The sequence below is a fragment of the Xiphophorus couchianus genome, chromosome 5, assembly GCF_001444195.1.
Source record: "Xiphophorus couchianus chromosome 5, X_couchianus-1.0, whole genome shotgun sequence".
Taxonomy (NCBI): Eukaryota; Metazoa; Chordata; class Actinopteri; order Cyprinodontiformes; family Poeciliidae; genus Xiphophorus; species Xiphophorus couchianus.
In genome coordinates, this window is record NC_040232.1 from 36,265,107 (window position 1) to 36,288,155 (window position 23,049).

A 23,049-nucleotide genomic window follows, 5' to 3' on the forward strand; every position below is an offset into this window, starting at 1 on the left:
AAGCAGAGGATTGTCTCCTTTCTAAGTCATTTGATTAGATTTTTTTTAAGTGGCAGTGCTATGCATTTTCCAGGCATATAGTGTCCTTTTATAGCACAATCAAGTACCTTGTTATCTTCAGTTATTATAAAATGCTATGTCAAATATGACTTAGAAGAAAGTTGACCTTGTAATTTGACACCATGAAATTGGGCCTCTGTCTCTTTAAGAAATCCATTCTTTTTCTGAAACTCCGCCTTCAGGAGGTCATCACGACATGGCTCCTCTATTGACCCTTTAACGTTTCTAGCAGAGTTGCAGTGAGAAGTAGCTCGTGTAATGAGCTCAGCAGATGTGCAGTTCCACCAGGTGTTTGCTAATCGCTGCAGGCTAGTCTGAAGGAGCTGAGTGGGGGAGACCGAAGGGAGCACTGCTCTGTGAGGCAGAAACTGCAGCTCAGAGGACTTACAGGTTTACACAGGGAAATGCAAAGACGAAGCATCAAGATGAGTAAAGTGGAGAGTTTACTCAAGAAAAGCCTTTTATTTCAATAAGTGTTAACAGAAGCATTCTTCATATGAGGTATCAGAAATCAAATATGGAGGATAAAAATACAGAATATCTCCCCCTTCACAAATACCTACAGCAAATTGCAAATAAGCACATTTTGTATTATAGATAAGACATAAAAGGTTTTTAAGTAAATAATTAAGTAATCACAATCACAATATTTGCACCCATTTCTGTTCAGGAAATATTTTTGTTCATTATAAACAACATTAAACAGTGTTTGTTTTCAATTAGACATATATCCAAAAATGATTTCACCCTTTAATCCAACCATTCATTTTAGCCTACGGTGCGCGTTTGATAATCAGCCGCGCGTTTCTTCAGATCGAAACCTGATTGGACGAGACGAGGAGCGCAAGGAAAACAAAGAAGGTGAAGCCGGCGACGTCTCCATGGATCCGGGCCCCGGCGCCTAAAACAGAAACGGGTTTTAGACACTCAGAACAGTTCAAATTTCCCTCCAGTGGTTTCACATAAGAATACTAATGACCTCATTTTAACCAGAAAATATCCTGTATGATATGCATTTCCTAGGAACCGTTTGCTAAAAAAAACGCAGCCATCTGCCATGTCATCTGGTGAAATGCTGAATCAGTTTTGAGGCTCTAAAGAAAAAAACCTGGACATTTGGAAACTGCTTTATGCTTTTCAATAAACATCTGGGCAGCTTGTCAAATTTTTTAATTGTCACTGAAAAAGGTTCAAAGCATAATTTTGCACAAAAAAAAAAAAAAAGTAATGGAATGCTTACACCGTATTAGAGATTTGCAACTAAAGTCTGGTTCTGCTTTTTATTAGAAATATAGATTGACAAAAATTGTTTGTTTTTCATTCAAACTTTGCATTTAATAACATGCAATATTGTGTGTTTCTCTATTTAATATGGATAAAAATGTTAAAGATTAATCACTATTTTTATGTTGACCAATGTGCGCACAACTTTGTTGATATTCTGCTGTCAAAAAAACTATTTTGCAATAGAAGTGTTTTCTTTTGACAAGAAACGCAGTTAAAATCACTTGTGAATACATTTATTCATAAAAAAAAAAGCATGCCACGCCATCCTCCTCCCACCGCTTCCTGTCATCTTCTCCGTCTTTTCCACCAGTAGTAACATCCGGTTGTAGATCACGACTCGTATGATGTGAAATAAAATTTCATACAGATGAAAAACCACCTCATCCTAGCACAAAAAACTTTATCAAAAAAAAGTAAAAGTATCAGTAAATTTATTTCCCTAATTTGAATTTGTGCAATTATATGTTTAATGAAACTGCGGATGGTGTGTGACAATCTCGGGAGAATCCAATACGGCTAAGGAGCGGTTACAGCTACTGTTGGTTTCTATCCCCCTGTAGTGGACACATGTGATTTTAACTGCATTTCTCATTTAATGGAAACACCTCAATTGCAATGTTACACTGTTTATTTTTTATTTTTTTGACATTAGTGGAATATTGTCAAAGCTTTGTGCTCATCTGTAATGGCAACGCAGCTACTAATAAGTTTGTTGCAACATCCTTCCATTGATGCCAACGACACGGTTTTCTGTCAATGAAATCATTTGTTCTGGCTATTGCTTCCACTGAGAACGTGCTTGACTAAGACTCACCTTTGGTGGTTTTGACAGTTGTGACTGTTGTAGTTGTGGTAGCAGAAGGGGTGGTTGCGCTGGAAGTCGAGTTGGTAGAGACGGAGCTGTCAACTCGGCCTCCTGTAAGCCCAATGTTTAGTGTGTTGAGTTCTGATTGTGTCTGCCTTGAGATCCAGCTGCGTACTATCGGTGTATTTTCATAGCTTTTTAAGTCAGGCAGGTTGTCACCAAGAAGAGTTTTAACTTCGCCAACAAGCAGACTCTATGGAGAGCAAAGCAGGTCACATTTTATACTCGGTATTATAGACATAAAGACAAAGACATAAAAGGTTTTAAAGAATTAAGTAATCACAAGCACAGTATTTGCATCCATTTTTGTTCATTATAACATTACACCATTACCAGAACAAATAAAAAAAACCAAACCCAGATGACACTGACCTGTACCACACTCTCGTCCAGCTTAACAAATGTCTGCAGGTCCATGTTGATGTTGGAAGATGCCAAACTTTTAACAAACTCAATAGGTGCGCCCCCTACAGGACAAAAAAAATGGTGTTTACGTTTAGCTCAATCTTTAAGAGATGTTTTCTATTTACTGCTGCAGGTTTGCGTGTGGGTGTGTGTGTGTGTGTGTGTCTGCTCACCCAGGTATGGCTGTATGAACTGGTACAATGCAACGCTTGCTCTAGAGTTAGTTTGAAACGCTTGAAGGGTTATGTTGAAGAGCACCTTGAGTTTGTCACTGGTGCAGTTGGACACATCCAAAGCACTGGCATCTCTGAGGCAGCAGAAATGGCAAAAAATATGTTTGAAATGTGTCAATGAAACATTATATTTTCAATAAATCAGACTTAAACAAGTCCGAACATGTAATTTAATCAGAGTAACAATATTTTGGTAAATGCTTTTAAAAGTTGTTTTTGTTGTTCCAGAACAACCAGCAAGAACTTCAATATCGCCTGAAACTCGGTGCTTGTGTTCCTTTTGGCAGGAACTATTAACTTGAACAAAAATAGATGCAGTAAATTTAGTCAAGTCAACGTTTACTTATGCAACAACAATCACATCAACTTTAGAAAATAACCAGCAAACTACGATGGCATATTAAGGACATAGTAGACAGAAAAAAGGAGGATTATGTCTGCCAAAAACGCTGAAATTTTGAGGTTAATCTCAGAAATTTTCTTTAAAAAAAAAGAAAACGGGGTAATTTCTGAGTTTCAGAAGTTGAACATTTTTGACTTTTGTAAATGTTCTGACTTTTAAAAGTCGTAAATTCTTCACTTTTCAAACTCAAAAACATTTTCACGTTTTTTCTGGACAATTTCTAAGATTAATCACAAAATTTGAGCTTTTTCTTTTTTTGTGGAATTTTACTGATTTCTTTCTATCCACAATGGCAAAAAAAACTGATACCAAAAAGAAAAATCAAAATAAAATAAAATAACTTCCATGTTAACCAGCTGAAATACTACAAAATTGCTTTTATACCATCTATTACTAAAACCATGCCGAAATACATTTATGCTACATTTTAATTATACTTATATCACTGCAATCCTCAATTTTACGTCAACCTAACCCAGACAATACAGTGAGACTAAGAGTCGAACAAACCCAAAACAATGAGTACTTACCTCAAGCTCTGCTGAGAGATGTTGCTAAGTACCTCAGTGTTCACAGAGCACAGGTTTGGTCCTCCGATAGCATTAAGCTCCGCGCTCTCAAGTTTGTTGCCTTCCACGCTCAGATACTTAGAGATGATAGCTTTAGCCTGAAGCAGCAGAAAGCACTGATGTGAACAAACAGTCGGCAAATACGAGCACAGCACATTTAACCGTTTGCCCACCAAGCTTGGATCCAGCTCTCCGTTTGTTGTGTTCATCAGAGATGCAAGCGTGTCCACCTGAGTGATGTTCCATGTATTGATCTGATCTGCCGAGGCAACGCGCGACGCCGGGCCCAAGACCTGGACCTGGTCTTCAGGGACGGTGGTGCTGTATGCCTAGATACAGAAAGTTATACAAAGAATTAAAAGAGAAACATCCAAATTAAGATACAGACTGAGGATGGGTTTATCTTTGTCTCCGAATAATCAATATAAGGTAACGGCTTTTAATTGTGCTCTTATTGAAAGTTAAAATGAAAATCCTCAGGTTTTGTTTCCATGGTGCGTCAGTTTCCGTCATAGTGAACAAAATAAAAACGGTAAACATTTATTTTTGAACAGCATAAATAGTTAAGGAAAGATTGATGGCACACGCAACACACAGTAAACAGACATGGCTGCAGCAACAGATGAGTTATTAAATTAGACACAAATCAGAAAGAACACAAAATGTAACCTAAACAACCACAAACTGAGTCTCTCCTCCCCCACCAAAAGAAAAAAAAAAAAGACTAAAAGAGAATCTGGTCAAATTAAAGATTGCTGCCCAACATTTACAGTGTGACCCTGGTGAGTAGGAAATGGACTGGAAAATTCACCTCAGATGGGATTGTCAGTGGGAGTTTTTGCCACAGTTTAACCTGAGCTGGACTGAAATATGCTGCAAGTCAAATTATCAACAAGTTGTACAAAAATGAAGAGCAAGCATGCTAAAGTTAGCCTAGCACAGGGGTGGGCAACTCCAGGCCTCGAGGGCCGGACTCCTGCAACTTTTAGATGCATCTCCACTTCAACACACCTGAGTCAAATAATGAGGTCATTAGCAGGACTCTGGAGAACCTGACTGCACTTGGGAGGTGATTCAGCTGCTGGATTCAAGTGTGTTGGACCAGGGAGACTTGCAAGAGTTGCAGGACACCGGCCCTCGAGGACCAGGATTGCCCACCCCTGGCCTAGCACATCAGTAAACTGGTCCAGTTGATACATCGTCATGCTCTATGTGCTCACCTCCTGCAGCTTGCTGAGAACAATCTTAAGGTAGTCCTGCTGATGCACCTTCTGGGTGATGACCTCCAGGTTGTCCCTGACGACCGCAGCACTGAGACAGCTGTTGAACTGATTGATGTTGGGGTAGTCGAAGGGGAAGGTGCTATTGTATATGGTGACCTTGGTGATTACTCCTGCTGTGCATTCAGTGACTGAAACAAGAGGAGGAAATTTGAAAATCAGTCCTTACTGGATGAACAAGCATAAAAAAAAAAAAACAGATGAAAGGATTATCAACTGACCTGTCTGTCGCTTAAGTCTGCTACTAATTGATTGTCTTATTTCTGCTTTCATTGCCCCTATCTTCGCTCTGCTGACTCCATTAGCACTGAGGACTTTCAGGTAGTACTTTAAGAACGAGCGCTTCGTGGTCTGCAAGCGGGGAAAACAGGAAAATCAAGAGAAAAGAAATTTAATCATTCATGTTCTTTCATCTGCATACACAGGATCATTTTTGAAGCAGTGACTTACTTTGTCAAAGTTATCATAGAAATCTGAAGACATATACAGAGGAAATGTATCGAGGTTCCTCAGAGTTGTTTCAGTCCATGTCGAAGCAAGTCTGGATATGAAAAAAAAGAAGGTCATTTATTTTTTTAAAGGCCAACAAAGGCAACAAATTTCTGCCAAAGACACAGATCTTTACCGATATCTAGAGGTCCCACCGGTCAGACGGGTCTGCACTGCGGCCGCCTGAGCGGCAGACAGATCCGGGCAGGTCTTTAGTTTCTCCAAGATGGATTCATCAGAGTTCAGGATGTAAGAAGCGTTCAGGTAGCAGCACATGTTGCCCAGAACTGTTATTTGAGCTTTAGTCAGGTTTGTGGTTGTTATGCCCTGAAATAAAAAGTCAGACATGAGCAAAATAGAATTAGAACAATAAATAAACCTACAGGGGCTGCTAAGGTGGGCCTCAGAAAATTGAGGGAAGATGAGGGGGGAAAAAAAGGAAATTATTCTAACGTATTTTTTAAATCAGAATTTTTTTTAAATCACCAAATCCAACCTATTTTTTAATCATTATTATAAAATATAAATTAAAATAATTTATTGAAATGTTCTTTGGCATATTCATCTTTCTGACTGGCTGCCAGTAAATTTTATCAAGAGGCTCTGCTCCTGAAGCTAGCATAGCATAGCTTACTCACATCGAGGCTGCATTTATGTTAATTATTGAAAATGCAGCACAAAAGTGAGAAAAATTATTAAAAAGTAAACTTTTACACATTTGTAAAAACATTGTCTATAGGTTTGCAAAGAAGCTAATGTTGTTTATGAGGCCATGGCAAGCCACACAATTAGCCTGTTTAGCTTAGCGCAGCTTAACCGTGTACAACTCTGTTTTTAGCGCTGTTATGCTAACTCTATTCAACTTATAAACTTAAAGTCAAAATTTTTGAACCACTACAAGCCACAAATGGCAAGCAATTGTATAATTACCCCCCTTTTTACTTTATGAAGAGGTTTTTGGAGCAGTAGTCTGAGGCTGCTTTTTGTTATTAAACATCACATACATCAACCAGCCAGTTGGACAGTTTTGTAAAATAACAAAAGGAGAATTTCTGTCATCTACTGATATGCAGTGTGGACATAATGCTAATCAATGTGCGATTTTGTCACCTTCCTAAAAACGATAGCTTAAGTCTTTTTTTTAAATAAACCCCAAAAAACAAAAATGATTTTAGCAAAAATGACTTGACTTTTGGTGGTTGGTGGTTGGGGGGGGACGACAAAATCACATTTTCCAACCCCAACTGTCTATGGCCACGCCCCTGTTGAGACTCAACAACAATTTCAAACATCTTTTGCTTTTAAAATCAATGTAGATGTGATTTGTAATATCTTTTAACAGCATTTTCTTTAATCTCTCTATTTTTTTTAGAATTACAGAGCATTAAATTTTGAGTACATTGATTCTCGTGATCAACGATAGTTTTTTGGGTGACTTTACCAGGCAGTTCCTGGCGTTATCGAACAGCGCGGTCCGCTTGTAGCTGAGTTCTGAGGAGAACACAGAGAAGTCGGCGTCGCTGAGCTGCTCAAAGTAGAAACTGCAGTTGCTCTGTGACACCAGAGAGTAGCTGTGCCGGGAGAAGGACATGAACACATCAGCATTTAATCAGGAGTCCAACACTAGTTAGACATTTCAAGAGGACTTACTCGTAGTACAGCAGCACATCTGGAGGGAAAAGATCAAAGCTGGTGATGTTTGGTTCTCCTCTGATGCGGTTGAACATGCAGGTCAACTGATGAGACAAAATGCATTTACCTGTTACCAATTCGTGTTGCATATTCCCGTCACCGCTTAATCAGAAATAGAAACGACCAAGTTAATTTGGAGGTATTACAGCATTAAACATCTGGGTACAAGGTCTGCACAGATGTAGAGTTCTGTATGCTGTGTTCCTATAGTTCTAGAAAAAATATGCACACTTATGGATAAATAATTTGACTCACCGGCAAATGCCTGGGATTGTGGGTCTGATATGCCTTTTTCTAATAACTGTACATTATTTTCTGCTATAGTCTTGTACAATATGTTATTACTACAATCTTGCTTTTTATATCTTGGTTTTAACACTAAGAGTTTTGGTGCGAAATTGTTTTGTCTGTTGCTGTTGCTCCGCTTTGCATTACAATTCTAAAATAAAAAAAAATTAAAAAAAGCTTTTCTAACCCAAGGGATTTCTCGTTTTTGTTTGTCACACATAAATGTTTCAGACTGTAAAACACATTTAAATATAAAACAATAAATTAGCTGGGTGTATAAGGAAGTTTTAATCAAAACTAGATTGCATTGGATAGATTTTTCCATAAAATAAAAACTTCATTTGTGAGCAGAGTTTTGCAGTTATTTAGGTAACATTAGTCTAATATTAACTTGTCTGATAATCTGGGACATTTAAGTCTCATGCAAAAGCAAAAAAGGCCGCAGGGTTAAAAAGCCTGATTTTTCAGACCACAAACAAAAACGATTGATAATAAACCTCCTGATTTTCGATCAAGTTGGCAAATAGTCATTAACATTCATAGAGTGTTTAGATTTTTCTCTTAACACCGTCAGTAAAGTTATACTCCCAGACTCTCACCTGAGACTCCACCAGTTTGACTTTGTCTGTGCCTTTGCGCCGACAGGCTTTGACCAGTTTTTTGACTTGCTCCTTCTCAATCGTTCTCACACTTGTGCATGTGAATCCTTGCAGCACAGAGGAGGACAGGCTACACAAACACACGCATACACGTTGTGATCACTTAACACACACAGAGAAAAGACAACGTTTTCAGACCAGACTGCTAAAAATATTGTTTAAACCTACTTGTCCACACCTCCCAGGACAGCCGTGGCGTTTTCCACTGCTATTACGTCAAAGAACACCTCAGCCTGACGAAACAAAGTTGTGAACTCAAGTAGCTGTTCTTCCAATAACATACAAATGAGAGGGGAAAAAAATCTGCAGGTTTTTAGTGAAGAAATATCTCCTCTACCTGCTGGCGTTTCCATTTCTTCTTGTTGAGCTTTGTGATGCTGCCGGCTGTAAAGCTCTGCAGGAAAACCCGAGGGATCTCAGTGGCCATTTCGTCTGGAACGTTCTGGATGATCGCCTCACCGGTGCTGTTCACTGATAAAATCTGGCAGAAGAATGGTGAGCGTCCAGTTGTAAGTTATCCAAACTCAACTACATCCAAATTTAAGACTCAAATCAAACTTTGTTTAAATCCATTTTAGTTTCATTTAAAGGGAGAGGATTATGTATTTTCCAGCCACATAGCGCCATTTTATAGCACAATCGAGTACCTCTGTTAACTTCAGTTGTTATAAAAAAATGCGGTATTATTTCAAATATGACTTGAAAGAAAAATTAGACTTTGTAACTGAAATTGGGCCTCTGTCTCTTTAAGTCTTACACTTTCTGAAACTCCGCCTTCAGGAAGTCATCACAACATGGCTCCTCTATTAACCCTTTAACAATGTTTTTAACCAGCATTTCACTGAGAAGTAGCTCATATAATGAGGTCAGATGATGCTCAGTTCCACACCAGGTGTTTGCTAATTGCTGTTTGCTAGTCTGAAGGAGCTGAGTGGAGGAGAGCTGCTCTGTGAGACGGAAACTTGGAAGTTTGGAAAGTGAAGCTCAGATTAGCTTCATCCTCAAAGGCGGAGCTACGTACACCTAGCCGTTTTGCACAGCTGAATTGTTGCCATGGAGATTCAAGGATTTTGTCAAACATTCATGAAAGAAGCAATGCAACATGATGCAAAGTTAAAAAAAGTTGATTTTACATAATTCTGCCCCTTTCATTATTTTTCCTGATAATGAAAACCTGTACCATAAATCAAGCAGGCATACCTGGGTGACAAAAATCTGCTGGACGATATTTGGAGCGGACATCATGTGTCCCACAAGCGAGGGGTTTCTGGAGGCAACCAAAATCTCAGAGCCTTGAATTTTCCTGAAAACTCTGGAGGGGACACCGATGATGAGAGTACCCAGCGTAAAAAGTGACGAAGAGTCGTTGATCTGGCGGGATAAAGAAGAATGTTAAGCATAAAATTGGTCATGGGCTAGATGGAACGGGCGACGGGAAACTATACCTGCATCACTGTCATCAGAGACTCTATGATGCTCTTAGCCTGTCCTGCTTTCCAGCCATTCACGTTGCTGAGTGTGAACAGTGCGTTGATCAGCTGCTGTGGATTGATGGCCTTGATCTGCCCCGTGGACATGGTGGTGCTTTCATTGCCGAGAGCAGAGATGGTGTTGGAGTCGATGTTATTACCGAAGTTGCTCGTCAGAGCAGCAGAAATCTACAGATGTAAAGGAAAAAACCTTTTCACGTCTTATTTTTCATTTCTTCGACAGGAAGTCGTATTGTGCAGCAGATTTTCCTGGTGTAGCTCCTATTTTGGTACATAATAATATTATTCATAACTGACTCGATGCAATCTGCTGGCTTTCCTTAGAGAGAAACTTTTTAAGCTAGTGGGATAATGTGGATTCCCATTTGAGATGATGGACAAACACCACGTAACACCACGGAGAAACTATTGAAATAGAAAAGAGCAAATGCTGGAAAGTAGCTATATTTCAATTCAATATAATTGTGCCTTTTGGAATTACTAAAATAAATTTGCTTAATGAAAATCATTTTGAAAAAGAATTTTGATAGAAAATGTTTGCTCTAGGTGGTTTTGTGGCTTCAGCGTATTTCGCAAAACAGCAACGGAGACACTTTTTTCGAATCATGAGTAGTGAACAACAAGCGGATATTTCTACTGCCGGAAAAGACGAAGCAGACGATAGGATGTAGTAGGAATATTATGGTGCAGATCGTGTGACTTGCTGCGTGAACATACATATTTTCGTATTTAACAGAAACACTCCAATTGCAATGCAAGCGGAAGATCCACAAAGCTTTGCATACCGTTGTAACGGAAATGCAGCTACTGTTCACGTTTTTAAGTTCTTTACATCGTCTCCGGTGTTTTTGTCAAAAGATGACCATATGCCTAAAAAAAAGCCTATGGAGAAACAGAGTTTTTTCCCCCTCTGTGTTCTTGTTACCTGTGGATTAAGATCTTGGCAGACAATGGTGAGGTTCCGCAACACTATCAAACTTTCTGCTGGAGTCAGCTGGGTGAATGCCATGCCAGGAGCGACACACCGGCACAGCAGAGGAAGGCTGCAGAGAATATATCAAAATAACACAATAAAGACAAAAAAAACAAACACTTTGCAACATCTTGGTAATTGGTGATAAACGCACAGAAGGGGGTTGAAGTTACTGTCTTGTTGGTAGACCAGCCCAGTGTAGTAGTTGGTGAGGTTCTGAGGCAAAACCGAGTGGTTGAGGAGTGCAATGTTCAGGGGGTTCACTGTGAACACCTGGAGGGACTATAAGGAGCAGGAACAATAAAAGCAGGGACAATATAAATCGGTGTCTCTTATTATTTCTCATTTTAGAGATCAACTCCAGATTCAGTACCTTATCTGATCCGAATGTATGAAAAATCTCAAGAGTGAGGAACGGCATGAAAGGGCCGATGTACTCAGCAAACCAAGCCGTGGAGTTCAGCTCTGGGTTGTTGGGGTCGTAACATCTTGGTGTTGCTACGGTGACAGGTTAAAAATATTTAGGTTCAGGTGTTTTATATTTATGACAAATGAAGAGTAATTCACCAACTTATGAGGTACTTTTGAGATACAGGTGTGTACTTACAAGGTTCTTAAAGGTTACTTGTTTATAAAAACATTTATACTTTTTGGGTCCAGAGAGGGGTATTTATGAAAAACATTAAGGGTACTTACAGGAGACACCTATAGAATATATTTTTGCAGGGTAATTGAGTTTGTCTGCAGGGTAGTTACAAGAGTTACAGGTTGGGTTTGACTAACAGGCATTTCTGAGGACTTACTTGTATTCAGAGGGAACTTTCTCCATCTGCATTTAACAAGTATCCATGGCGATACCCATAGTACAGCTATGGATATAAAAACTTAATATTGATAGGAACCTGCCTGTACCATCAGAAAACTTGTTACCGTCTACAGAATACCTCATATCTACCCTACATGCACCCTTTGTAGGTATCAGAATTACAAATTGACAACTTAAAAGTGAAATGATTCAAAAACAAAGCAAAATAAGTACGAATTTAAGGTTACTTTGCTGCTGCGCTCGAACTCACCTGATTGGAGGTAATTCCTGATGGTATTGAACACGTCTTCCTGCACAAAGTCCACCGCGGTGTAGTTGTATTGACCAAGAACCGAGACACTGAAATGGCACAAGGTTCAATCAGGACACAGAAACAAAAACATAAACTTCAAAAAGAAAGAGAGAGAAAAAAAAAGCTGCTTGGAAACATACAGTTTCTGGAAGGCCAGACACGAGGTGTTGTGTGTAACATCTGGACTGATCAGACTCTTTGAGAGGAAGACCAAGTAGTTCTGGAGGCTTCGGTCAAACCAAGCGTTGACCTCTGACCTCCTGGTGCTGCTGAGGGCCATGGGCCAAACGCAGGGCAGGGTGGGACGCCTGACGTCTACCGGCAGGGACTCCTGCAGTGAATTAACAAGTTGTGTTTGCATACATCATCCCGATGATGTGTTTGAGTCTCCAACAGGTGTGTTACATACAGTTTCCAAAAACGCTGGTGTCTGGGCATAGCTGCTGTAGAGATCACAGAGCTGCGCTCCGTTGTCGACGACGCCTGGCCGACGCAGCAGGTTCCCCAGATGTGACAGAGGCATGGAGTTCACCAGCTGGAAGATCAGAAGTTACATTAAAGTCCACTTGGTCGTCCTTAGCTCTGCTAATACTTGAAAGCTTTTATCTCAACACACCAGATGCTTTTGGTCACGAGGCATGAGGGACAGGAAGGTGGTCAGGTTGGGGAACTGGAATCCCAAGAACGAGTCCTCGACGAATCTGTAGAAGCTGCCGTCACCGTAGCAATGGAGAGCTGGAGGTCCTATCAACAAAACAGGATTTTCAGGTGACTTGTAGGTTTTGGTTTTGGAGACATATCACTAACATTATATAAATTGATTTTCAATGATTCGCTGTAGTTTGTTCACCCTGACTGTTTAAGTCTATTTCCCACCAGCCTCAATGTAGCGCTCAGCTAAACGGTTTGCAGTCTGTGTTGGACCACAAAGTACTTCTGACTTTATAGATGTGAAACAAGCTTACTGTAAAGATTTAACAAAGATCTTTGCATACGTATGCTCGAGTTTTGACTTTCAACAAGCAGTTTCTTTACCTTTCAGTGCCAGAACGATTTGGTTGTAGATTTCTTTCTGGGAGGCCGCAGTGAGTGTTGGGATTGTTGAATTAAGAAGTGTTACACTGAAATAGACAAGTAAAACAAAATTCTAAGGATTTTCGGAGAAGATTTGAATCAAAATAAAACATTTTACTGAAACCCAGCACCAATGTGAAAGTGTCCTTCCTTGAAAATTTATTTTACACATTCTCCCGTTGCACCCATAGTGTTCATTTCCTTTTGTCCGTAGAAATGTCGGCCACAGAAAACCGTTGTTAGTAAATAATGCTAAAATAACACCAAACTTTATTTTAGACATGAATTTATTGCGTATTGTTGTGGCCTGTTTTGATAACAGTAGCATCGTGCCTTCTGCTCATGTTAGGGGTCTGAAGTGCCTCGGTTGCATTTAAAGAGATATTTAAAGGCACCAAAATAATTTTTAAAATTGGGGCCAGTGGAGCTACAATAACGAGGAATTCAGACCAGAGAAATAGAGAACAGAATCTTTCGACCTAATTTCTTTACCTTCCAGTGCCAGAACAATGACTTAAGTGGATTTAAAAGCATGATAATTCCAGTTTAAAAATACTGCTCGTCATGTGATAAAACGTCAGAAATTCTACTTGTATGAATACTTGTGTAAAGTAGTATATATATATGTATATCTTGAGTCTAGTGCTTGTTGGCTTCCCACTCACCCCTGATGCCCAATGCTGCAGTTTCTTCCCACCAGTATCTGGAAATATGGGTTGACTTGGGAGGGGATCAGGCTTATGACCAGGGGAGGCAGTCGATTATTGAGCCACACAGATACCACCGAGTCCTCCACTGAGGGATGGGACAGGTTTGCACGGTCGAACACAACCTCCAGCATGGCAGACCTCACTGCGGAGGGCATCATGTATTCATTGCCCTGCAGGAAGAAAACAACAAAAAAAAAAACCACTGACAATCATAGACTATCTGCAAATGAAATTTTTTTAATACAGATTAAATTACGCCAGCCAACACTTTGCTGTTAAGGTAAGATGTTTTGCGTACCCTAATGGCGACTGAGAACTCATCAAAGAAGATGGCCAACATTTGGTCTGGGACATATTTCATCACCATGGCAACCTGGTCAGGAGTCGTCAGCAGCCCAGGTGTGGCGGACAAGGCCACCAGCTGTCCGACAGACAGAGAGGCCAAGGCTTCCATCTGCACACATCCAAATGCATCCATGTTTACAGTAACGCCAGAGCTTTGACTATAAACACAGAAATGAAAAAGCCTTGAAATAACATGAAAAGAAGCCATGCGACAGAACTTACAGGTGAAAAGTTGGGGTAGAGCTTCTGAAGTTCCTGGATGGAGAGGAAGACAGAAAAGCCTCCCAGGTTCTTCTGCAGCCAGTCGCCGCTGCTGACTGTGTTGGAGCTGCAGGCGGGATCTGAGCCAAGCAAACACACTTTGAGCTAATCGTTACCCTTAGGAGGCGCCGACTACTTCTATAGACTTTCGTATTTCATCACATAAGACAAGAAAGATGTTCAGAAAGGTTTCAAACTTGCAGAACGATATATTTGTTGGGACTTGACTTGAGCAAAAGCACAAATTTCACAAAACTGACAAAAATGATTTCACAATGATGATTCGTGTCACAATCATCGTCTTACTGATTTTATTTGAAACAAAACAAACTAGTGTTTCAATTGAAGGTGAAAATATACAAAAATTACAACCATCACATCAACTATGTCATTATATTGAAATACAGCAGTTATTCATATTAATTTTAATTTCAAAAAGTTGAAGAAAAAAACACAGCTGTAATACTATGTTATTCAACATGGTTATTTCATTAACAGCACCATTCTGCAACGAGTTGATATTATCTTAGACACTTTGAATTGATAACACTTTTTATGTAAATCACTTTGAATCGCATCATTGCCGGATATGCGCTAGGCAAAGAAAATTGTCTTGTCTTGCCTAGTTAGTTAGTTAGTAGGTTGAACTATATAGTGATTTAAAATCTTCTCCTCATTTACCGTGACAAAATGTATTTAGCTCCCCACTTTCCTCCACACAACTAAAAATAAGAAGTGTATATTTCACGGTGCAATTACTTACAGGGTCTAAAAAACTGGTCTTTCTCTTGACGGTTTTATAAATCTATTTGGTGTTGGGCTTCTTGAATTATTTGTTTTTACTTTGCTTACATTAATTTTTAAGCCATTTTTAAACAAATAGATAGATGTTCTGTCCCAATACTAAATAGGGCTATCTTTCAGAAATAACTCCACCAATTACTCTAAGACCACAATTTCTCAGTTGAATGTTATGGTCACTTTAATGTCATTTTATTCAAATGTCTCCTGGTTTTATTTTACGAAACTCCTTCACTTCAATATGTCAACATGCACGGTAAGGATCAGTGTGTTTGCAGGTTCCTACCTGCAGTGTTGTTTGTTGTCAGAAAACCTGTGATGAAGTGTGTCAAGACAGACAGCTGCCTTTCTTTCAACATGACTGACTGAAGCTCGCTAAATGTCTTCACGCTGAAAATGACAAAGATATTTTATTATCACAGATTGTAAAAGAAATCCAAACATATTTCTAAAGTGATTATAAAGAATGAATGTGTTCATTATTACATGTATTGGTAGGTGCTGCAGTCCAGTGATTCGGTGGCGAGACATGAGAGGAAGTCGCTGGAAACAGCTGGCAGGAACGGACGAAGGCGACGGCCGAACCACATCTGGACGAAGGCGGGATCGTTGAGGACGGTCATGTTGACGACAAGCAGCCGGAGTTCTCGTATGGAGTCCAGGATCATGGGGGCAGAAGGATGGTCAGGACGGAGCGTCTGCAACAAGAAATGATCCACGGTAAATTTTGAGCTAAATGAAAGAATCAGAATAAACTAAAATTAAACAAAGATTCCTCATCATATGTTATTTTTAATCATCTCATAAAATACTGACCACGAACTGTCAGGGTGTACGCACTACTGTTAAAATTCAATATCTCTATGCAGGTTATTGTACCTTTGCAAAACAATAATACATTTTCAAGACTAGCAGATATTTGGATTTTCTGTTGGATTATATAGGATACATGGCATACAACAGATCGGAAATGTTTAGAAATTTTTTATCATGATATTCAGTCTTAAGTTTCAAACTGCTGGAATTTTAACACCTTATACTTTGACACTATATTAACCAACTTTCAGGTTAAAAGATATATAAAAATCAGTATTAGGCCAAATATCAGTGATGAGCCTGAAAACTGCAAGCGGAGCACCGCTGGTTGGAACCAAAAGCCAGTCTTACGGTGTTGCTCAGCAGATCCAGAGCTTGATCCAGGACCTTGGAGGCTTTGGATAGCAGCAGCTTCCAGGCAGGTTTGGAGCCGCTTGAGTCGGAGACCCTATCACAGCGCAACATGGCTGCCAGATCCCCAGCTGTTAAACCTGACAGCTGGAGAGGAGAATGACAACAGACCAGATGTTGAACCAAACATGAAACCATTTTCCCTCAGCTGCAGTTTGAGGACAGATGATGATGCGACGTCTTACAGAGGCACAGGCAAATTCCTCCACAGAGAAGCTGCAGTGCCGTCCGGCCATCGTTGATCTGTCTAGGAGGATCTGAAGCTCTGTGCTGTAACACAAAGTGATTCATGTTTCCTTTATTTTACATGAAATGTTTAGGGAGGAATATCAAAAAGTCTTTCTCAACCCTACCTGTTGACTCCCATGCATATGTCTGTCTCTGTGAAAAGTTGCAAGACAAGTTAAGGTATTAATGTAAAAATAATACATAATTTTAAATAAAAGTAGATAAAGAGTGGTTATGCAGTGAGAGGAAACTAACCATTTGTCATTGTTTCATTGCACTAGGTAGAGAAAACGATTAAAATGGTTAGTAAGCCTCAAAAACTAATTTGTTCGAAAAATAAAAATACAAAAGTTCTATAATGACATATCTTTACCTGCCCACTGTATATGATGCAATCTGTGATAAAAGCACAAAAAATGAATTATTTAAAACCTCTTGTCAATTATTAAAGAAATAAGAAATTAATTGACACAAACTTAATTCACAAAGTTATTTCTTGATTACTTTTCAAAAGGCAACAATCAGTCAAATTGCTTATTGAATATTGTCTCTATGTATTTAACATTATATTGAAATACAAGAAAATTATTATCTAAGCGGAACGGCCTTAACATGCAACTAAAATCATCATTGTTGTTACAGTTTGTTGGGAAAATGTTATATAAAGAAAATAAAATTAAAGAAGAGAATTTTGGGAGGAGATTTAACATAACAGCATTTGTATTCAACAATGTTGCTTTTTTTTGTAAAACTCACCAAGTGGTAGTTGTTTGGACAAAGAGAGTTTAGTGTTTGTGATGGCTAAAACTATGTCAGGAGAAGTGGTTGCCATGGTGATGTCCAGTCTGGTGAATCTGCACGGCAAAAATATTTTAAATTTAGTCAAACTAAACTCATTCTGTGGTCTGCAAGAATCACCAACATCATCTATGTGTAGGAAAAAATAAAAATAATCAGAATAATCAGAAAGAAGATGAATTTAAAACAAACATGCTATTATCATTTATACATTCATAGGTTTTAGTACATGTTCTTAGTGTTTTGGTAGAATTGTCTTTAACATTCTATTTGATGTTCTTACATGTTGTTTACACGTTAGTTTTTTCTAATAATGCCATTTATTTTGATGCTGCTACCGCCAGGCTCCGCATAAGACATAGCATTCTTAGGCATGAAAGCTTTTCTTCGTTTATCCAAATAAAACAAATATTGTTACACAAAACATTTCAGTTTTGGTTTCATCCACATGATGCCTCAAAAAATGTTGCTCTTTGTCCTCCAAGCCTCTCTCTTCACTTGTTCATATTTCTATATTGCAGGTTTGATCTGAACTCACAGTGTTTTGTAGGATGAACAGGAAAGGTTCAACTGTTGGACAAAAGGAAAAATGAGTTACTACCTTAAACACAAAATCCTCAGAAACCCTAAATTATAATTGTCTTACCATCTTAGTGAACATGACCAAAGATGACAGAAACTCTGTGAATTTCCTTTCCTCTGGTGCTTCGGTCATGTAATCAAAGAGCATGTTGATGACGGCGTCTGTGCTTTCAGGAAGCGTCAGTCCCAGCAGCTCCACTCTCTGATCTGGCGTGAGGAGCTGAATGACGTCAAACTATTAAAAAAAAGAAGAAAAAAAAAGTTATTTCGCCTTACTTTTAAAAGGTACTGATTGTTTTTGACAATCTGATCCTCACTGGTTTGAAGAGTGGGTTGAGACGGATCAGGTCGCTGATGATCGCAAACTGTGAGAATGGACCGAAGTTGTCGGTCAGCCACTGTGCGCTGTTGTTGAAGGAGGGCAAACATCTTGGATCTGGAAAAGGTCAAGAAAATGAAGATTTGTTTGCTTGCACCAAAAACAAAGAAAAGTGTTTATTGCTTTGAGCATTTACTGTTTTAAAAGAAATAATATCCTAAAGTTTGTGTGTTTATATGTCTAACATGGAAAGTAATGAAAAAAATCAACGAGCACAAAGTAAAGAGCTACAAGACAAAGGGTTTGGATAAATAAATTAAGAAAACAACTCAACAGATGACATTGATTTGAAGGGTGTTGTCGTGGAAACACTAGACAATCATTATAGAAGTGACGGGTCAATAGTGTTTCTCAAAACTCCTTAACTTCTTTATCTTTCAGATCTACATAACATGTTTATTAATATGTCAACATGCACGATAAGGATCAGTGTGTTTGCAGGTTCCTACCTGCAGTGTTGTTTGTTGTCAGAAAACCTGTGATGAAGTGTGTCAAGACAGACAGCTGCCTTTCTTTCAACATGACTGACTGAAGCTCGCTAAATGTCTTCACGCTGAAAATGACAAAGATATTTTATTATCACAGATTGTAAAAGAAATCCAAACATATTTCTAAAGTGATTATAAAGAATGAATGAGTTCATTATTACATGTATTGGTAGGTGCTGCAGTCCAGTGATTCGGTGGCGAGACATGAGAGGAAGTCGCTGGAAACAGCTGGCAGGAACGGACGAAGGCGACGGCCGAACCACATCTGGACGAAGGCGGGATCGTTGAGGACGGTCATGTTGACGACAAGCAGCCGGAGTTCTCGTATGGAGTCCAGGATCATGGGGGCAGAAGGATGGTCAGGACGGAGCGTCTGCAACAAGAAATGATCCACGGTAAATTTTGAGCTAAATGAAAGAATCAGAATAAACTAAAATTAAACAAAGATTCCTCATCATATGTTATTTTTAATCATCTCATAAAATACTGACCACGAACTGTCAGGGTGTACGCACTACTGTTAAAATTCAATATCTCTATGCAGGTTATTGTACCTTTGCAAAACAATAATACATTTTCAAGACTAGCAGATATTTGGATTTTCTGTTGGATTATATAGGATACATGGCATACAACAGATCGGAAATGTTTAGAAATTTTTTATCATGATATTCAGTCTTAAGTTTCAAACTGCTGGAATTTTAACACCTTATACTTTGACACTATATTAACCAACCTTCAGGTTAAAAGATATATAAAAATCAGTATTAGGCCAAATATCAGTGATGAGCCTGAAAACTGCAAGCGGAGCACCGCTGGTTGGAACCAAAAGCCAGTCTTACGGTGTTGCTCAGCAGATCCAGAGCTTGATCCAGGACCTTGGAGGCTTTGGATAGCAGCAGCTTCCAGGCAGGTTTGGAGCCGCTTGAGTCGGAGACCCTATCACAGCCCAACATGTCTGCCAGATCCCCAGCTGTTAAACCTGACAGCTGGAGAGGAGAATGACAACAGACCAGATGTTGAACCAAACATGAAACCATTTTCCCTCAGCTGCAGTTTGAGGACAGATGATGATGCGACGTCTTACAGAGGCACAGGCAAATTCCTCCACAGAGAAGCTGCAGTGCCGTCCGGCCATCGTTGATCTGTCTAGGAGGATCTGAAGCTCTGTGCTGTAACACAAAGTGATTCATGTTTCCTTTATTTTACATGAAATGTTTAGGGAGGAATATCAAAAAGTCTTTCTCAACCCTACCTGTTGACTCCCATGCATATGTCTGTCTCTGTGAAAAGTTGCAAGACAAGTTAAGGTATTAATGTAAAAATAATACATAATTTTAAATAAAAGTAGATAAAGGGTGGTTATGCAGTGAGAGGAAACTAACCATTTGTCATTGTTTCATTGCACTAGGTAGAGAAAACGATTAAAATGGTTAGTAAGCCTCAAAAACTAATTTGTTCGAAAACATAAAATAAAATGTCCACAGTAACGTATCTTTACCTGCCCACTGTATATGATGCAGTCTGTAATAAAAGCAACAAAAAATCTAATTAGTTAATTATTAAACAAATGAGAAATGACTTTTCAGTTGACACAAATTGACAATTATGAAATCAATTCTTCAATCTATAATCACTAAGCTGCATTTTGGATATTGAATGTCTTTTTGTATTTAACATGGTAAAGATGTATTGCCACAGTCTTTACAGCTGATCGAAATTCAAAATGTAACAGTTGGAAAAATGTTAAATAAAATGAAAGTAGAAATAACTGGGGAGAGATTTAACACAATTTGTAGCCTAAAAATGTTTCTCTTTGTTTTTATATATAAAAATCTCACCAGATGGTAGTCGTTTGAATAAAGCCACTTTAGTGTATGTAATGGCTGAAACTAAGTCAGAAGAAGCTGTTGCCATGGCGTCGTCCAGTCTGGTGAACCTGCAAAGCAAAAATATTTTTAATTCAGTCAAACTAAACTTGTTCTGTGATTGGCTAGAATTACTAAAATGATCCATGTATGGCAAACACCAAAATAACCAGAACAGTCAGAGAGAATTAGGAGAGAAAAATGCATTACAATCTTCAAATTCAGTCATGTACATGCAGTATATTCTTTGGTACTTTGGTAGAACTGCCTTTTTAACTGTGACTTCATAATAATTTGTTGGGACAAAGGAAAACGTGAAGGCCTTTTATCCAAATACCACAAATATTGTTGCACCCAAACGCTTTAGCATTAGCGTCATCCACAGGAAACGTCTCAAAAATATTGGTCATTGACCCTGACTTTAATTACAAAAACATTTCTGCATTTGTGCATCACTTTAAAAGTCATGGCTTCTTCCTCACAGAGTGGTCAGCCCATGTATACACATTTTATATAAACTCACAGTGTTTTGTAGGATGAACAGGAAAGGAAAAGACTTCCCTGTTGGACAAGAGGAAAAAGTGGAAAATTAGTTACTACCTTATAGTGGCAGTATTATGCATTTTCCAGGCATGTAGCATAATTTTATAGCACAATCAATGGTGTAAAGCTCAAAAAAGTCACATTTACATAAACAAAAATCTGCAAACCACTGAATCATGATGGATTTTTCTTACCATCTCGGTGAATCTCACGAAGGATAACAGGAACTCTACAAAACTTCTCTCCGGCGCTATGATCATGTAATCAAAGAGCATGTTGATGACAACGTCTTTGTTTTCAGGAAGCGTCAGTCCCAGCAGCTCCACTCTCTGATCTGGCGTGAGGAGCTGGAAGGCCTCCAGCTACAAAAAAACAAAAGAATAAAGTTGTTTGCCACTATTGTCACTTTGGCCTTTTATTTCAAAATGCTGATTGCGTTTGACAATCTGATCCTCACTGGTTTGAAGAGTGGGTTGAGTTGGATCAGCACACTGATGGGCACAAACTGTGAGAATGGACCGAAGTTGTCGGTCAGCCACTGTGCGCTGTTGTTGAACGAGGACAAACATCCTGGTCCTGGAAAAGGTCAAGACATTGGAGATTTGTGCAAGGCAAAGTATTTATTGCTTTGAATACTATTCACAAAATTTCTTAATTACTCAAATCCTAAAGTTTGTGTGTTTATCTAACATTGAAAGACAGTTTTAAAAATGGCTAACCACAAAATAATAAGCTAAACGACGAAAAGCTTGGGGAAATAAAACAGCTGACATGTGCAGTTAACAGGTGACATTGATTTGAAGGATAAAGATTTGTTGTCTTGGAAACACTAGACAATCATTATACAAGTGAAGAGACTTAATGTTTCTCAAAACTCCTTAACTTCTTTATCTTTCAGATCTACATAACATGTTTATTAATATGTCAACATGCACGATAAGAATCAGTGTGTTTGCAGGTTCCTACCTGCAGTGTTGTTTGTTGTCAGAAAACCTGTGATGAAGTGTGTCAAGACAGACAGCTGCCGTTCTTTCAACATGACTGACTGAAGCTCGCTAAATGTCTTCACGCTGAAAATGACAAAGATATTTTATTATCACAGATTGTAAAAGAAATCCAAACATATTTCTAAAGTGATTATAAAGAATGAATGAGTTCATTGTTACATGTATTGGTAGGTGCTGCAGTCCAGTGATTCGGTGGCGAGACATGAGAGGAAGTCGCTGGAAACAGCTGGCAGGAACGGACGAAGGCGGCGGCCGAACCACATCTGGACGAAGGCGGGATCGTTGAGGACGGTCATGTTGACGACAAGCAGCCGGAGTTCTCGTATGGAGTCCAGGATCATGGGGGCAGAAGGATGGTCAGGACGGAGCGTCTGCAACAAGAAATGATCCACGGTAAATTTTGAGCTAAATGAAAGTTCTTGATTGGAGATCAAAGAAAGCAGAATGATGAGTTTAGGTGGTTGGACAAAGAATTGGTCTTGGGTGTGTTTACATGCATCCATACGGGTTATTGCACTTCTTATTAAAATAAATGTTCATCCCAAATAGATATTTATTTCTTGCCACATTGCAGGTGGGAAATGTTTGTAAATGACAATAGTAAATCCACCATTCATAACTTCACGACTTTATTGCTATATTTAGCGTCTTTCAGAAAAAAAAGAAAAATTGGGCCAAAATCAGAATCGGCGGGTCAGGTTTTTAAATATCAGTGATGAGCCTGAAAACTGAAAGCGGAGCACCGCTGGTTGGAACCAAAAGCCAGTCTTACGGTGTTGCTCAGCAGATCCAGAGCTTGATCCAGGACCTTGGAGGCTTTGGATAGCAGCAGCTTCCAGGCAGCTTTGGAGCCGCTTGAGTCGGAGACCCTATCACAGCGCAACATGGCTGCCAGATCCCCAGCTGTTAAACCTGACAGCTGGAGAG

The 23,049-nt window shown here is 39.1% G+C and overlaps 1 protein-coding gene across 21 annotated transcripts in view; it reads right to left on the minus strand.

Annotated features, from left to right (window-relative positions):
* Positions 1-485: 485 nt before the first annotated feature.
* The window catches only part of mslnb (mesothelin b), a 69,379-nt gene continuing 46,815 nt past the window's right edge, over positions 486-23,049 (minus strand). For 12 of the 21 annotated variants that reach the window (XM_028018430.1, XM_028018434.1, XM_028018435.1 and 9 more), the window contains 50 exons: positions 21,573-21,691; positions 21,310-21,477; positions 21,096-21,133; positions 20,546-20,643; positions 20,206-20,228; positions 20,090-20,111; positions 19,960-19,987; positions 19,792-19,876; positions 19,547-19,693; positions 18,866-19,077; positions 18,666-18,769; positions 18,155-18,273; positions 17,902-18,072; positions 17,794-17,825; positions 17,214-17,311; positions 16,831-16,853; positions 16,713-16,734; positions 16,583-16,610; positions 16,415-16,499; positions 16,170-16,316; positions 15,489-15,700; positions 15,289-15,392; positions 14,163-14,281; positions 13,894-14,049; positions 13,551-13,765; positions 12,847-12,932; positions 12,428-12,555; positions 12,221-12,346; positions 11,952-12,142; positions 11,770-11,858; positions 11,067-11,191; positions 10,848-10,975; positions 10,646-10,763; positions 9,676-9,888; positions 9,431-9,601; positions 8,568-8,711; positions 8,399-8,463; positions 8,171-8,300; positions 7,242-7,327; positions 7,033-7,162; positions 5,728-5,918; positions 5,553-5,643; positions 5,324-5,453; positions 5,043-5,233; positions 3,996-4,151; positions 3,784-3,920; positions 2,791-2,924; positions 2,585-2,679; positions 2,162-2,405; positions 491-961 (listed from right to left, as the gene is read on the minus strand). In XM_028018430.1, the coding sequence (XP_027874231.1) occupies positions 870-961; positions 2,162-2,405; positions 2,585-2,679; positions 2,791-2,924; positions 3,784-3,920; positions 3,996-4,151; positions 5,043-5,233; positions 5,324-5,453; positions 5,553-5,643; positions 5,728-5,918; positions 7,033-7,162; positions 7,242-7,327; positions 8,171-8,300; positions 8,399-8,463; positions 8,568-8,711; positions 9,431-9,601; positions 9,676-9,888; positions 10,646-10,763; positions 10,848-10,975; positions 11,067-11,191; positions 11,770-11,858; positions 11,952-12,142; positions 12,221-12,346; positions 12,428-12,555; positions 12,847-12,932; positions 13,551-13,765; positions 13,894-14,049; positions 14,163-14,281; positions 15,289-15,392; positions 15,489-15,700; positions 16,170-16,316; positions 16,415-16,499; positions 16,583-16,610; positions 16,713-16,734; positions 16,831-16,853; positions 17,214-17,311; positions 17,794-17,825; positions 17,902-18,072; positions 18,155-18,273; positions 18,666-18,769; positions 18,866-19,077; positions 19,547-19,693; positions 19,792-19,876; positions 19,960-19,987; positions 20,090-20,111; positions 20,206-20,228; positions 20,546-20,643; positions 21,096-21,133; positions 21,310-21,477; positions 21,573-21,691 (5,966 nt within the window). In that variant the 3' untranslated portion in view covers positions 491-869. Of the gene's footprint in view, positions 962-2,161; positions 2,406-2,584; positions 2,680-2,790; positions 2,925-3,783; positions 3,921-3,995; positions 4,152-5,042; positions 5,234-5,323; positions 5,454-5,552; positions 5,644-5,727; positions 5,919-7,032; positions 7,163-7,241; positions 7,328-8,170; positions 8,301-8,398; positions 8,464-8,567; positions 8,712-9,430; positions 9,602-9,675; positions 9,889-10,645; positions 10,764-10,847; positions 10,976-11,066; positions 11,192-11,769; positions 11,859-11,951; positions 12,143-12,220; positions 12,347-12,427; positions 12,556-12,846; positions 12,933-13,550; positions 13,766-13,893; positions 14,050-14,162; positions 14,282-15,288; positions 15,393-15,488; positions 15,701-16,169; positions 16,317-16,414; positions 16,500-16,582; positions 16,611-16,712; positions 16,735-16,830; positions 16,854-17,213; positions 17,312-17,793; positions 17,826-17,901; positions 18,073-18,154; positions 18,274-18,665; positions 18,770-18,865; positions 19,078-19,546; positions 19,694-19,791; positions 19,877-19,959; positions 19,988-20,089; positions 20,112-20,205; positions 20,229-20,545; positions 20,644-21,095; positions 21,134-21,309; positions 21,478-21,572; positions 21,692-23,049 lie in introns of all 21 variants that reach the window. The other 9 variants (XM_028018428.1, XM_028018424.1, XM_028018444.1 and 6 more) reach the window with 7 other exon arrangements.